The sequence below is a fragment of the Diplodia seriata genome, assembly GCF_021436955.1.
Source record: "Diplodia seriata strain FDS-637 chromosome Unknown scaffold_6, whole genome shotgun sequence".
Lineage (NCBI taxonomy): Eukaryota > Fungi > Ascomycota > Dothideomycetes > Botryosphaeriales > Botryosphaeriaceae > Diplodia > Diplodia seriata.
Genome location: NW_027117313.1, coordinates 1,969,355 through 1,982,438, shown reverse-complemented (window position 1 = coordinate 1,982,438; position 13,084 = coordinate 1,969,355). Strand labels below are relative to the sequence as shown.

General features: G+C 58.0%; 5 protein-coding genes across 5 annotated transcripts; 3 read left to right on the top strand and 2 right to left on the bottom strand.

The window, feature by feature from the left end:
• Nucleotides 1-421: 421 nt before the first annotated feature.
• On the top strand, nucleotides 422-1,699 carry SLS55_006488 (uncharacterized protein; the record flags this gene model as incomplete). Its single annotated transcript, XM_066777917.1, has 1 exon — nucleotides 422-1,699. One exon carries the CDS (start codon nucleotides 422-424, stop codon nucleotides 1,697-1,699), a length of 1,278 nt encoding a protein of 425 aa, XP_066632012.1.
• Nucleotides 1,700-3,221: 1,522 nt separating this feature from the next.
• Nucleotides 3,222-3,706, bottom strand: SLS55_006487 (uncharacterized protein; the record flags this gene model as incomplete). Its single annotated transcript, XM_066777916.1, has 2 exons — nucleotides 3,222-3,628; nucleotides 3,682-3,706. 2 exons carry the CDS (start codon nucleotides 3,704-3,706, stop codon nucleotides 3,222-3,224), a joined length of 432 nt encoding a protein of 143 aa, XP_066632011.1.
• An 831-nt stretch (nucleotides 3,707-4,537) lies between these two features.
• SLS55_006486 (uncharacterized protein) lies at nucleotides 4,538-5,693 on the bottom strand (the record flags this gene model as incomplete). Its single annotated transcript, XM_066777915.1, has 2 exons — nucleotides 4,538-5,131; nucleotides 5,364-5,693. The coding sequence occupies 2 exons, from the start codon at nucleotides 5,691-5,693 to the stop codon at nucleotides 4,538-4,540; spliced, it is 924 nt and encodes a 307-aa protein (XP_066632010.1).
• Nucleotides 5,694-8,384: 2,691 nt separating this feature from the next.
• SLS55_006485 (uncharacterized protein) lies at nucleotides 8,385-10,007 on the top strand (the record flags this gene model as incomplete). The annotated part of the gene is made up of 2 exons (XM_066777914.1): nucleotides 8,385-9,844; nucleotides 9,917-10,007. 2 exons carry the CDS (start codon nucleotides 8,385-8,387, stop codon nucleotides 10,005-10,007), a joined length of 1,551 nt encoding a protein of 516 aa, XP_066632009.1.
• An 888-nt stretch (nucleotides 10,008-10,895) lies between these two features.
• On the top strand, nucleotides 10,896-12,846 carry SLS55_006484 (uncharacterized protein; the record flags this gene model as incomplete). The annotated part of the gene is made up of 2 exons (XM_066777913.1): nucleotides 10,896-12,207; nucleotides 12,260-12,846. 2 exons carry the CDS (start codon nucleotides 10,896-10,898, stop codon nucleotides 12,844-12,846), a joined length of 1,899 nt encoding a protein of 632 aa, XP_066632008.1.
• Nucleotides 12,847-13,084: the final 238 nt, after the last annotated feature.

The window sequence follows — 13,084 nt, the reverse complement described above, 5'->3', positions numbered from 1 at the left end:
GATAGGCCCAATATTACATTCCGCGCTGTGCGGAACAGGCGGAAACGCAGGGGAAGGTTGTCATGCAATTCTGACAGCCCAGCGAATCGGCCCTGTTCTGCTCGAACCTCGGCTCTGGCTAGGTACTCCACCCACCACTCCCCACCCGCGAAGCTTTCCCCAGATTCCATTTCCGTTGCGAGACACCAAGCTCTGGCTCTGTACATAGTCAATCAATTGCTTTCCTACAACTCGACCCCTCGCCTCACTATAACGTTGACCCACGCACAATGGCGCACTCACCACCACCGTTAACAGGCATCCGCGTCCTCGAATTGGCCGGTCTGGCACCAGGTATGCTCCCGCCGTCCAGCAGCAAGCATCTCCCGACCCGGCACACACATTTTCTTACCACACCATTAACCCAGGTCCCTTCGCGGGCATGATGCTCGCCGACTACGGCGCCACCGTCATCCGCGTCGACCGCGCCCACCCCTCCTCCCGCCATGTCGACCCCTCCTCCATTACACCCTCCTCTACCTCGAGGACGACAGCAACACCATCGCCACCACCCCCACCCCCACCGCCGACCGCCGACCTCCTCACCCGCCGCAAAACCTCCATCGCCGTCGACCTCAAATCCCCCGCCGGCCGCGCCCTGCTCCTCGCCCTGCTGCCCACCGTCGACGTCCTCATCGACCCCTTCCGGCCGGGGGTGCTCGAAAAGGCCGGGCTGGACCCGACCGGCGTGCTGCTGCGCCGCAACCCGCGGCTGATCGTCGCGCGGCTGACGGGCTTCCGGCGACCCGGCGACAAGAACAACCTCGACGACAAGTACGCGGCGATGGCCGGGCACGACATCAACTACCTCGGCGTCGCGGGCGTGCTGGGCATGCTGGGGCGCAAGGCGGGCAAGCCGTACGCGCCGGGCAACATCGTCGCGGATTTCGCGGGCGGCGGCGCCATGGCGGCGTTCGGCGTCGTGCTCGCGCTGCTCGAGCGCGAGCGGAATGGTGGGTGGGGCCAGGTGGTCGAGGCGAACATGGTGGACGGCAGCGCGTATCTGGCGAGCTTCCTAAGACTGGGGATGGGCATGGGGAGGAACGACAAGAAGGACGGTGCGGGCGGCGCGGAGGGCGTGTGGGCGAGGCCGAGGGGCGAGAATCTGCTGGACGGCGGGTGTCCGTGGTACGATACGTACGAGACGAAGGACGGGAGATGGGTCGCGGTGGGCGCGCTGGAGGAGCGGTTCTTCGGGAAGCTGTGCGAGGGCTTGGGGGTGGACCCGGCAAAGTTCCCCGCGCCGAGGGAGGACAGGAGGGGCTGGCCGCACCTGCGGATGCTGTTCACGGCGAAGTTCAAGAGCAAGACGCGGGCGGAGTGGGAGCGCGTCTTCGACGGCACGGACGCGTGCGTCACGCCCGTGCTGGAGCAGGCGGAGCTGAGGCGCATGGGCTTCGATCAGCGGCCGCCGGTCACGCTGAAGAGCTCGCCTGGCTGGGCCATCGCGGATGGGGATGCGGACGCGAGGTCGGCCGCCGAGGGCCAGGGCATCGGCGTGGAGGGTGAGGGGTGGGAGGAGAAGGGGTTGGCGCCTGGCGAGGGCGGCGAGGAGATGCTGGCGAGACTAATGGGGTGGAAGAAGGGTGTGCATTACGCCGTGGAGAATGGCGGGTTGGTGTTGATAGAGCGCGCGCGGAAGTCGAAGAGTAAGTTGTAAGCTGTAGATTTTTGTTCAGATGTGCGAAAGCATAGATAATGCGGTACAAGGCCTGCTGCGAATGAATATGTATGTACAGGGAGTAATGCTGGCTTTGGTTTTGCCTGGTATCAATCTTCGTTCCTCGTTGCGAGCGACAACCCTGCCGGTCCTTCCCTCCGTCCTTCATGATCCGTTACTTCACAAATTCTCTCGGGGCCACCCGGTAGCCCGCGTGATTGCTGCGACGTGCATGCGCTGGTTATGTTCTCTCACTGGTGGTTCGCAATAGTGTTCAGCTTATCCAAAGCCGGCTGCTTCCAGGTTTGTGGCGATCCTCTTCCAATCCGCAGTCCGGGCATCCCTACTGATTTTCATGCGCGGGGCGGACCATGCTAAAGTCTGCTCGCTTATCCTTCTTCTTTTTATCGGACTTCCTTTCTCGGTCGTAGGGGTGTGTGTAGGGATCGTCGTCGCCATTGGATGGGTGTGCGATTTCCGGCGTCCCGCTGCTGCTACTGCTGCCAATGCTGCTGATGGTGTCCTCGGAGGGTTGCAGCCATGAGAAGTCGTCCTTTTTGTGAATGTTGGTCCCGACGGAGGCGACGGGGACTCTGAAGACTGCTCGAGACATTCATGAGCGATGCGGATCCAAGCTGAGATTTAGTAACAAGGCAACTTACGCCACTGCAAGAACGTCTTCTCGACCATTTTTCCCCTCTCTCGCCGCGAAACCAAGGAGAAGTATGGAAGGAACGACCTACCGTAAGGCTGCGATGTCAGGTTATTCTATAATACCCACGATCCCTGGCGTCGCTATTTATAGTAACTGGCCGTCGAGCTTGTTGGTCGCACGGACGGCTATGCGGCTGCGGCTGCGCGGCCGAAGGATCCCGCCTTTCTGGACTCGTTACGTCACGGGCCGGACGGCTGGGGGTCACGCTGGTAACGAGCGCATAAGTGGAAGGGATGCACAGTGACTCAGCCGCAGAGGCCGGCTTGTGGTGCTCCAGTGGCATGAGTTGTTTGCCGATATTTCCGTGCGCATGAATCTGGAGATATTTGCGCTACAAGATCTCGAAACAGCTGAAAGACTTGACTGAATGCCTTCATCATTTATTGATATGCCATGCATTATACCTAGACGAACTCTTCGATAAACCATCATCACCGTTATGATACCAAGTAACCGAATGAACCTTGTACTACCATGATGTGCTGATATCAGAAGTTGCGCTGTCTCCTGACGCTTGATCAAATTTGATTTATTGTAACGTGGGACTCCGAGAACAAAGCAATCTTGCGAGTCTAAGCGGTAATTCTCAACGCCAGCCGCTGGGTATCAACTTCGATGCTACTGTGCGAGAAAATAGACGTTCGTTACGCCAGAAATGCAGAACCACGCCATGCCAAGCAGAAAAAAAGAATAAGCGGCGATTAACCTTCTCCGAGACCCATCAATCATCAATAACGCGTGAGGTCGCTGACCAGCCAATCCCCGACTCTCTCGCTTCGCTTTCGTAAAAAGTGGTAACGCGTAGAATCACCATTTCAGGCTGGCCCAACCACCAGTACCGGCGACGCCGCCGTTTCCGAAGACGCTGCTGAAGACTCCTTTCGCGCCGCCGGGCCCGGCGTCGTGGACCTTGACCCTCCTCCTCGACTTGGACCTGGACCTTGATCGGGAAGAAGACCCCTCCGAGGTTTCCGGCGCCTTCAAAGAGTCCTTGTTCTCCTTCTCCCGAGAGCGCGCGGTGGTTTTGCCGTCCTTTTCTGCGATTGTCGAGTCGGAGCTCTCGAAGCTTCGGACGGACGAGCGGTCGTCGTTGTCGTTGTTTTTGTCGTCGTTGGTGTCTTTGCTCTTGTTCTTGTTCTTGCTTTTCTTGTCTTCCTTGTCGACGTAGTAATTGTCCGGATTGTAGTTCGCCGGCGGCTTGATGGCACCGTACACTGTTGATGTTAGAATTGGCAAGCCGGCATGCTGGCGCGGATCGATGACTTACTCGCAAACTTAATGAAGTCCGGCATGATGGATTGGTTTGATAGTGTTTGATAGTGTAGATGTTTGTTTTGAATATAGTCTTCTGGCTAGTTTAGTTGCGAAACACTTACTACTTATATCGTCAAACACACCACCCGGGCTTAGCCCTATTCCCCAATCCTTCTGCCGCACGGGCCAGTGGCTGTGTTGGACCGAAGCTTTTTGACGTCACTCGTATGCCCCAAAGTAGGCATCCAGGGTACATCGAGTCACGCGGAGCCGGGCATTATTCCCGAGTAATGTCCATTAAGGAATCGGTTGCCGACTCTTTCACTGGCACATGCAGAACAGGACGGCAACTGTTTGCCGTGAGGTGGAGAAAGAAGTGGGAAAGGGGTGATGAGCATTTCGGCCCCCAAACGTGCGGCGCTGAGCCTCAGGAGATCTTCAGCAAAATCAACGAAAATAGCTATACTTATGTGGGGAATCAGAAGGAAATATCGCCGAACAAAGCAGACGCTGAAGGTCGCATGCGACTTTACGTCGGACGCCATGAGAGGAGACAATGGAAAATGAAGGAGGAAAGGGAAAAGAAAAAGTGAAGGAGGCAGTGAAGGAAAGATGCTGAACTTCGAACCGTCGTAACATCGTCAGAACCGGTGATCAACACCAATTCCGGGCATATTGCAGCCAAGCCGGAACCCGGCAGTGCACTCGTACAAGCCCTTCAACCCCACCACCACCACACCACCGCCGCCCACAACATCACCGCTTCTTTCACCCTTGCTTTTCCATCAGGCACCACAGCCCCCTCCCAGTCTCTCCCCACTACTCCACAGCCTCCGCACATACCTTCATCCCACACACACACACACCCATCACACGTCCTTCAAGAAATTCGGCGTCGGGCTCTGCGCCCCCGGCCGCGCGAACTTGAAGTACTTCTTGGGGTAATGCGCGGGCCCGTCCTTCACCCGCAGCGCCTCCGTGATCGAAATGCTGACCCGCGACGTGATCGTAATCTTCCCACCCTCCTCCCCCTCCCCCCACAGCTCATCCTCGTCCGTCTCCGCACCACCCCCATACCTCCTCCTTCTCCCCCACCTCCTCCTCCCTCCTCTCCGATCGTGCAATTCATGTGCCGAGCCCGCGGCGGATGAACGACCAGAACGCCCGCGAGGGAAGCACAGCAGCGCGCGGACGCTGCCCGGGACGTCGTTGGCGACGACGGCGTAGACGCAAAACTCGACGGCCGTCGCCATGGCGAGCAGGGCGAGGTTGTAGGTGCGGTCGTTGGACGACGGGCGCGAGTAGGACGCGCTGGACGTGGTGACGGCCTGCTGGTACTGCACCACGACGCGCAGCCCCGAGACGACGACGCCGCCGCCGGCGAGGAGGAAGAGGGCGAGCGTGCTGCAGCAGCTGCTGCTGCGAGGAGAAGAAGAGGGCGGTTGGGATTCTTCCTGTTGGGGCTGTGGTGGTGGTGAGGAGGGGCGTTCCGGGTCGTCGTCGTTGGGCGTTGGGGTGGACGTGGTGGATGGTGGGGGAGGGGTGGTGGTGGGTTGCCTGGGTGGAGGGGAGCGCTGGGTGAGCGTGGGGATTGGGAGGATGTAGACGAGGACGATGGTGGCGACGTTCTAGGTGGTTAAACGGCTGGTTAGCGGAAAGCTTCCTGGTGATGCAAGGGGGCGCGGGAGAGCATACGACGGCGACAGGAGCGTAGTAGGCAACCCCGTCGGGATAGCAGGTGGCATCTGGATAGTCCTCCGGATCGACGTAGGCGCCGAGAGGTCGGCATTGAAGTGCGTAGAAAATCCATGAAGCCACTGTCTGCACGACGACAATGGCGGCGGTGATGCGTATGGCTGTCGAGAGTCGGGGAGTATACAGCGTGCGGTAGAAATAGAGGAGGAAGGAGAGCTTGAGGAAGAGGTGGACGAAGAGATAGCAGAACTGCTCGATGAGCTCGTACAGTCTGATCTTCTTCAAGTTTTCGGAGCTGACCAATTCAACATGCCTGCTACCCGTCAGCATGCTGTTTGAATAGTGTGGAGGGTTTCGACTGACTTTCCACCTCCCAAGACGAGCCATTCCCAGCAGAGACATTGTTCAACAATAAGTGCCACCTGCTCCACTGTTAGCTCTCGACAGACTTGAAAGTCTCATGGGGATGCCGTACAAAAGCAATTGCCATGAAGCGATCATCCCAGGTAAATGCCTTGGCGACGAAGAGGCGCGCACACAGGCGCAAAAGAAAGGATATGGCGCATATGGCGAAGAAAGCAATAGAGACCGTCCAGCTAAGGGGACCCAGGTCATCGGCGAGATTCATCGTCTCGAGTCGCAATGCATGAAGAGAGAGGGGCGGCAGTCAGGCAGATCAAGCAGATACTGGGGTGGTCAACCCCAGAAAAGAGGCTGACCGACGAAGCGCAGGCTGCGTAATGAGTGGTCCGGCCGGCGGTATGCATAAAGTCCAACGGGGGGTCCCATGGTATTGGAGGGTGAGGCTGTAAGGAATGCGGGCACGAATTGCTGCAGACGGTTAATTCTCCGCGACGGGTAGCGGCGTTCCAATTTACAACGCCAGCGATCTCCCCCGCCGATACTGCTTTGGGAAAGCGATCTTGCTTCAGCCGCACGTTGCGACGCTGGTCAGTCTGCTAGATCTCGCAGGGCGTTTTAGTCGGGCTTCTGGAATGGGCGGAGGATGCGTCGGATCTGCGTAGCCGGGCGGCCTGAGGCGAGATAGCTTGCATCCTGATCCTTCTCTTTTTTTCTTTCTACGTCACTGAGCAAATTCTGCACTCGACGGCGGCCCTCCGGATAGTGAAGACGATGGCAGGTGTGTTTGGATGCATTGTGTCGCCAATTGATTGCCGTCGCACATGGATGCCCGGAGAGTACAAGCCACTCGGCGGCAAAAGAACCACAACGGGCAATTCTCGAAGGACAGGCAACGGAGCAAGGTGTTCCCACAGCTCCGGCGAGGCGTACCGACCAGTAACTTGGACGGAATCGGACCGGGGCGCCAGCTGTCAGTGATGGATGCTAGGCGACGTCAAATCCGTTGCGGCCACTAGCGACGGTTGCAATTTAGCAGCCGTTCGATGAGAAGCTTGTTACCTAGTTTGAAGGCAGCCGGCAATCTATCTGGCGGAGCCAATACGATGGTAGACGTTTTCTCGGGAGAGCCCGTGGTTGCAAGAGCCAGGGTGGGGCCGAAGAGCCTCCACGTGGATCAGATGGGAGATTGCAGCCTCGTTTCTATTCGAAACCGTCACAACGTCGCTTCCATCGTCGCTGTCCTTGTCATGTTCATGCGGCTCGTTGCCGCCGTAAGCGATTGGCTGCCGAAAACGCGTCTCGCCAGGAATTGTCTCCGGACCAGTCAATATAAGGAATATAACAGCACTTTGTTGTGGATGGCCGATTCTCCGGGAGATGTGGATTGGCGACCAGCATTACTTGGTCTCCATTGCACACCTGGATCTGCCCTCCAAAGATATTGATATAAGCAGTTGAATACAAGACCCGGATGTAAGTGTGCGCATTTAAAACTAACATTTACGTCCAGACCTTGCGTTTAACTACCCATCCCATGTCGAATTTTTCTGTGAGGCAGATGCCGGGGATACAACTTCTTTTGTCACCCACTGTGACTGGAATTTGTAGGATACTATGAAGGAGGTAAGAGCCACCAAATCTAGCATATCGCACAGTTTTGAGTAATTCTTGCTCAATTGGCTGGTGTTTGTTCGTTTACCCTTTTCTGGTTTTTTTCCCTTCTATTTCCTTGGTGGTGTGTGCAGCGTCTTCGCCTCCATTCAATCCTATCGTTATGTAGAGTGACGGCATCTCGTTCCGGGGACCAACTCCAGGCTCTTGGACGTTCAAATTTTTCTTTGGCATGACCGACGCACAGTCACCGAATCTCGGCAGTCGGGAGGAGGCCAAGTGCGTGACGAGTCGTGGTACCTGGTCGAGTCGGTCAAGACGGCGGGCGCCGCTACTTCCCCTTCTGGCGGCTAAAGTCTGTGGAGACGTCACCGTTCCAGCAATGCGGAGCGACGCAGTAGCTAGAATGCCCACGAGCATTGACTACTGTACGTAGCGACCACGAGCGTTAAAGCGGCTTACAAGCGTCAATGCAGCGAGTCATCGGGAAGAACCGGTCGTACGAGAGAGACGTCCGCAGTATTGGATGTCGGGTACTTCTCGTATTTGGCATAACCGTCGGGCTGAAGCATTGTGTCTGACGGGCGGTTGGCGAATGCCAGTCTGCGAGAGACGAGATGTAAAGATTAGGTTGTGCAGCGGCCGCGTCGTGTTTGTATTGCCGTTTCACCTTCGGAAAACCTTCCACCGAGGCGGGCGCGGCTGACGTCACCAAGAGCAGTCTGGCGGTGACCAAAGCCCGTTGGTTCCTGGAGCCATGCCAGAAACCAACCTTGATTTTGCGGGGAAGGTAGCATCCGCCGTCGACAATCCCGGGTACCCCATGCCTCCACGCTTCCCTGGCGGGGTAGCACCGTCACAGTGCTCACACCCCCGGTCCTCGGCTGCTCCCCAAACCATGGCAAGCGAGCATGTCTTGCAGCTACAAAATGCGGGCTTGTCCCCCAGCCCCGCAGAGAGAGCACGAGACGGCTGTTTTGTCTCCAGTGATCGCCGGCTGCAAGACATCTCCCGTCTTCCTCAGGCCTCTCGCCGATCACGTAAACCATGCGCCAATCGACCTTGCTGCTACCCGCCGTCCCGCTTCTGCTGGGCGGCGCCGCCGGTCAGGAATGTCCAGACTACCTCGATTACTCGACTCAAAGGCACGAACCTTTCACGAACGGCACCTACCGATTACCCTTCCAGCGTCCGGCTCCGGCATGCCGTACTTTCAACAGCTCAGGGGTCGAGCAGCTGGTTGACCGCATGGAGAGTGTCATCGCGGACCCCGACCTTTACCGGCTCTTTGAGAATGCCTACCCCAACACGCTCGACACGGCCATCAAGTGGAAGGGCGTGGCGGCGAACAACTCGGAGGAGGAACTCACCTTCGTCATTACCGGCGACATCAACGCCATGTGGTTGCGCGACTCGGCCAACCAGATGCAGTCTTACCTCCCTGTCCTCAATGCCTCAGACTCCCCTGACAGCATCGCCTCGCTCTATCGTGGCGTCATCAACCTTCAGGCCCGCTATCTGCTAACCTCGCCCTACTGCAATTCGTTCCAGCCGCCGGTCGAGTCTAACATTGCTCCCGACACGAACCCCTCCGCCAGTGAGGACACGGTCAAGCCCCCGTACAGCAACACCAGCGTCTTCGAATGCAAGTATGAGCTGGACTCTCTGGCCGCGTTCCTCGAGGTGTCGGACAACTACTACAACGCGACCAACGACCTGGCTTTCTTCGGCAAGTTCCAGTGGATCTCGGCCATCCAGGCCGTCATGAAAGTCGCCAACGACATGCAGACACCTACCTACGCCGCCGACGGTCAGGTCTTGGACTCACCCTACACCTTCACCAGACAGACAACCCGGGCGACCGAGACGCTCGCCAACGACGGGCTGGGGAACCCGGTCAACAACGGCACCGGCCTCATCCGGTCCGCCTTCCGGCCCAGCGACGACTCGACCATCTTTCAGCTCTTCATTCCGGCCAACATGATGTTCGCGCGCTACCTCGAGACGGCTTCGGCCATCATGCGGCAGCTGGACAACGCGCCGGCCGGGCTGGCCGAGGAGATGGCCGCGCTCGCGACGTCCGTCCGCGCCGCCATCGAGCAGCACGGCGTCGTCACGGGGCCGGGCGGGAAGCGCATATACGCCTTCGAGGTCGACGGCTACGGCTCGGCCAACCTCATGGACGACGCCAACATCCCGTCCCTGCTCGCGGCGCCGTTCCTGGGCTACACGGACGCGGCCGACGACGTGTACCGCAACACGCGCGCGCTCGTGCTGAGCGCGGGCAACCCGTACTTCATGCGCGGGCCCGTCATCAACGCCGTCGGCGGGCCGCACGCCGGGCCCGGCATGGCGTGGCCCATGGCTAGCATCGTGCGCATCTTGACGACCGACGACGAGGCTGAGATCGTGGCGGCGCTGCGGGAGATTGTGAGCAGCACCGACGGCTTGGGGTTGATCCACGAGAGCATCAACAGCTGGAACCAGAGCGACTGGACGCGGCAATGGTGAGTTGTTGATCTTACCCTTCGATTTTCATTTCTTCTCCGTGTGCATGACTGATTCTCGTCGCTTTGCAGGTTTTCGTGGGCGAATGGACTGTTCGGACAGATGGTCCTGGATCTGGAGGAACGGAAGCCGGAGATCCTGGGCATGAGCTTCCAAAAGTAGAGCCTAATGCAGTAATGTAATCCTCCTCGATGATGACAATGCACGAGCGCGACGAAGCCGAATCCAGGCCCGTGAAGCCGGCGCCGATCAGGGTGTTGTCCAGAGGTGTAGAGCCGACCGGTGAACCATGCTGTGAGTCACAGCTGGCGCGGTGGTGGGTGCGGTGGTGGGCATTTTCGCACGTGAAGGGCGATTGGCGGCGGGATGGAGTGCGATTGCGGACGCAGATATGGGGCTCCTGCGGAGATTTTCATCCAATCCGGGGCCCACAGATGCAGAGCGGGTGAGCGGGAGAGCTAGAATGGGCTGTTTATCAGGTACGCGGCGGCCCAGGCAGCGGGCGTAGGGTATGTTTTAATGTGGTGGCGGTGCGGGAACTCTTTCCCGAGGGCGCACCGGTCTGCCGCGGCTGGCTCGAATACTGGGCCTCTGCAGGGGCTGAAAAAGTCTGCATGGTGGTTTATCATGGTGGGCGAGGATCGTGCTCTGCAGATGGGTGTGAGGAACAGGCTGGCGGCGGGAATAGTTGCTCCCTGAGAGCTGGGAAGGGAAGGAATAGGCCAGCGCGTCGGGAAACAGTGGCCGATAAGCAGCGATAGGGCTGCTGAGTAAGACGCTATCGTCGCAAACATCCCCATAACTCAACACCAATCCACATCCTTGACATCACGCCCCTCGCCATCGGTGGGGCCGCTGATACAATCCTCGCCTGAGCAGATTTTTTTCCACGCGTGCTAGCCGGCGCGATATGGCCCTCTCACCGTCGCCACGGCCCATCATGGCCCCTCCACTATCAGCACCGCCTTGAGACGGCCCTTTCCCAGCTGTCCTTTAAATACCACCCTATGCCGCAGCGCTTTGAGGTCAATCAACGCCGTGTCCGCAAACATGCCACACCACGACGACTACAACGAGAAGCGCCAGTCGCAGGACGGCAACGGCGAGCCACTTGCTCGTCGCACCTCTGCCCTCGAAGAAGCACCAACACTTGTGCCGCCCACCGGTCTTCCCGGCATCCCCATCCGTCGCACAAGCACCACCTCCCGTGTCACCTTCGAGGACGAGCGCCCGGAAGGTCTCGAGGCCCTCGCCAGGAGCGCTTCAGCCATCAGCGGCCATCACTCGCAGTACAGGCGCGAGTCTCTGGACAATGTCGTCGAACTACCCGCTATCCAGAGGCCAAAGCCCGCAAAGGCCGGTGCTTTCAGCACTATCCGTGAATTGCCTTCGAACGTAAACACGCCCCTCTCCACTCGTCCTCCGTCGCCAGCATCGAACTACAAGATTTCGCGCCCGCCATCTCCCGGATCAGCCTCCTCTGGAACCCGGACGCCTGCCGAGTATGAGAACGGTGTTGGCCAGGCCTACCCGGAGATCGGCGTCATTGCTTCGTGGCGGGGCGCGTTGATCCTGCTTTGCACGTGCGGCGCCCAGCTGATGGACAATGTCTTCATGACCGGCGTCAACATTGCCTTGCCCGCCATTCAGAAGAATTTCGACGTCGACGGCAGCGACTTGCAGTGGCTGATCTCCGCCTACACCTTGACATTTGGAGGTTTCCTCCTTTTGTCCGGCGTAATGGCTGATAGGTTCGGGCGAAAGCTGATCTTCTGTATCGGCATGGCCACCCTGAGTGTTTGGACCCTCGCCGATGGTCTGGCAACGTCCTTTATTCAACTGGCAATCTTCCGCGCTATCCAGGGTATCGGTGCTGCCATGACAGTGCCATCTGCCGTTGGTATTATCAGCAACTACTTTATAGCCAAGGACCGCACCCTGGCCCTGACCATTTTCGGCGCCTCCGGAGCTGTTGGATTCTGCATGGGCCTCATCTTCGGCGGCTTCCTCACTGGTTCTCTTGGATGGCGGTATCTGTTCTTCATCTCTGTCTCTATCACCGGCTGCCTGGGATCCCTCTCCTGGTTCTGTCTACCCAAGGATAGGATCGAAGGAAACACCCGCCCTAAGCTGGACTTCGTCGGCGCCGGTTTGTCTACTGCCGGTCTTATTCTGCTCAGCTTTGTCTTGTCGAGCGGTGGCGAGTACGGTTGGGGTAAGGCATTCATCATTGTGCTGCTTATTCTCAGCATTGCTATGCTCGTCGCCTTCGCTTTCGTGGAAAAGAAGGTTCCCAACCCCATCATGCCGCTTTCGCTCTGGAAACTGGAGAACTTTGCTGCACTATGGATTGGAGGGTTCGGTATGTGTTTTAACCCAACTCTTTGAAAGGATGGCGACTAATTTCTTGCTAGTGATGTATGGCGGATACCAGACGATAGTCTACTACACGACGCTGATTGCCCAGGAGGTTATGCACCTCAGCGCGGGCCAGACCGCCCTTCGCTTCCTGCCAATGGGCGCCACTGGCTTCACGTGCTCTCTCGGAATGTCCCGCATGCTTGAGATATTCAACACCAAGCACCTTCTTATCGTTGGCATGGCCATCTGCGCCATTGCTCCGATCCCCTCTGCGCTGATCAAAGAGGGGGACATCAACTTCTGGAAACACGTCTTCCCCAGCAGTGTCCTTAGCGTCGCTGGCACCACAATTGTCTACTGCACCATCACCGTCGCGCTCCTGGCTTCTGTCCCCGTCAACGTCAAGAGTCTATGCGGAGGCATGATCAACACGGCTTTCCAGATCGGTAGCGGTGTCGGCCTAGCACTCGCAAGCGCCGTCGTCCAGGCTGTTGACACCAGCAAGGGCCATGGTCCCATGCAGCAGTACGCTACTGGACTTTGGTGCTGTGTTGGCCTTGCTGGTATCGGGATGATTGCCAGCACGTTTGGCGTAAAGAATGTGGGAAAGGCTGCTGGCGGCCCAGTTATGGCGCACTGATTGATACCCTCAAAGGATTTCGAGTTTAGACGGCTGGGAAAAGTGTTGGAGATATAACGCCTCTGATAGGCGCTCGGATGAAAAGATTTACGAATTCGGTTGGGACTTATACCATAGAAATGACTTGGCGTTTTTCTAGATTTCATACATCGTATACGACCTTACTTAGATACCTTTCGGAGTAATCTTCCACGAAGATTAATGTTACTACTGCAGACAACTCGTCTGCCCTTTATTC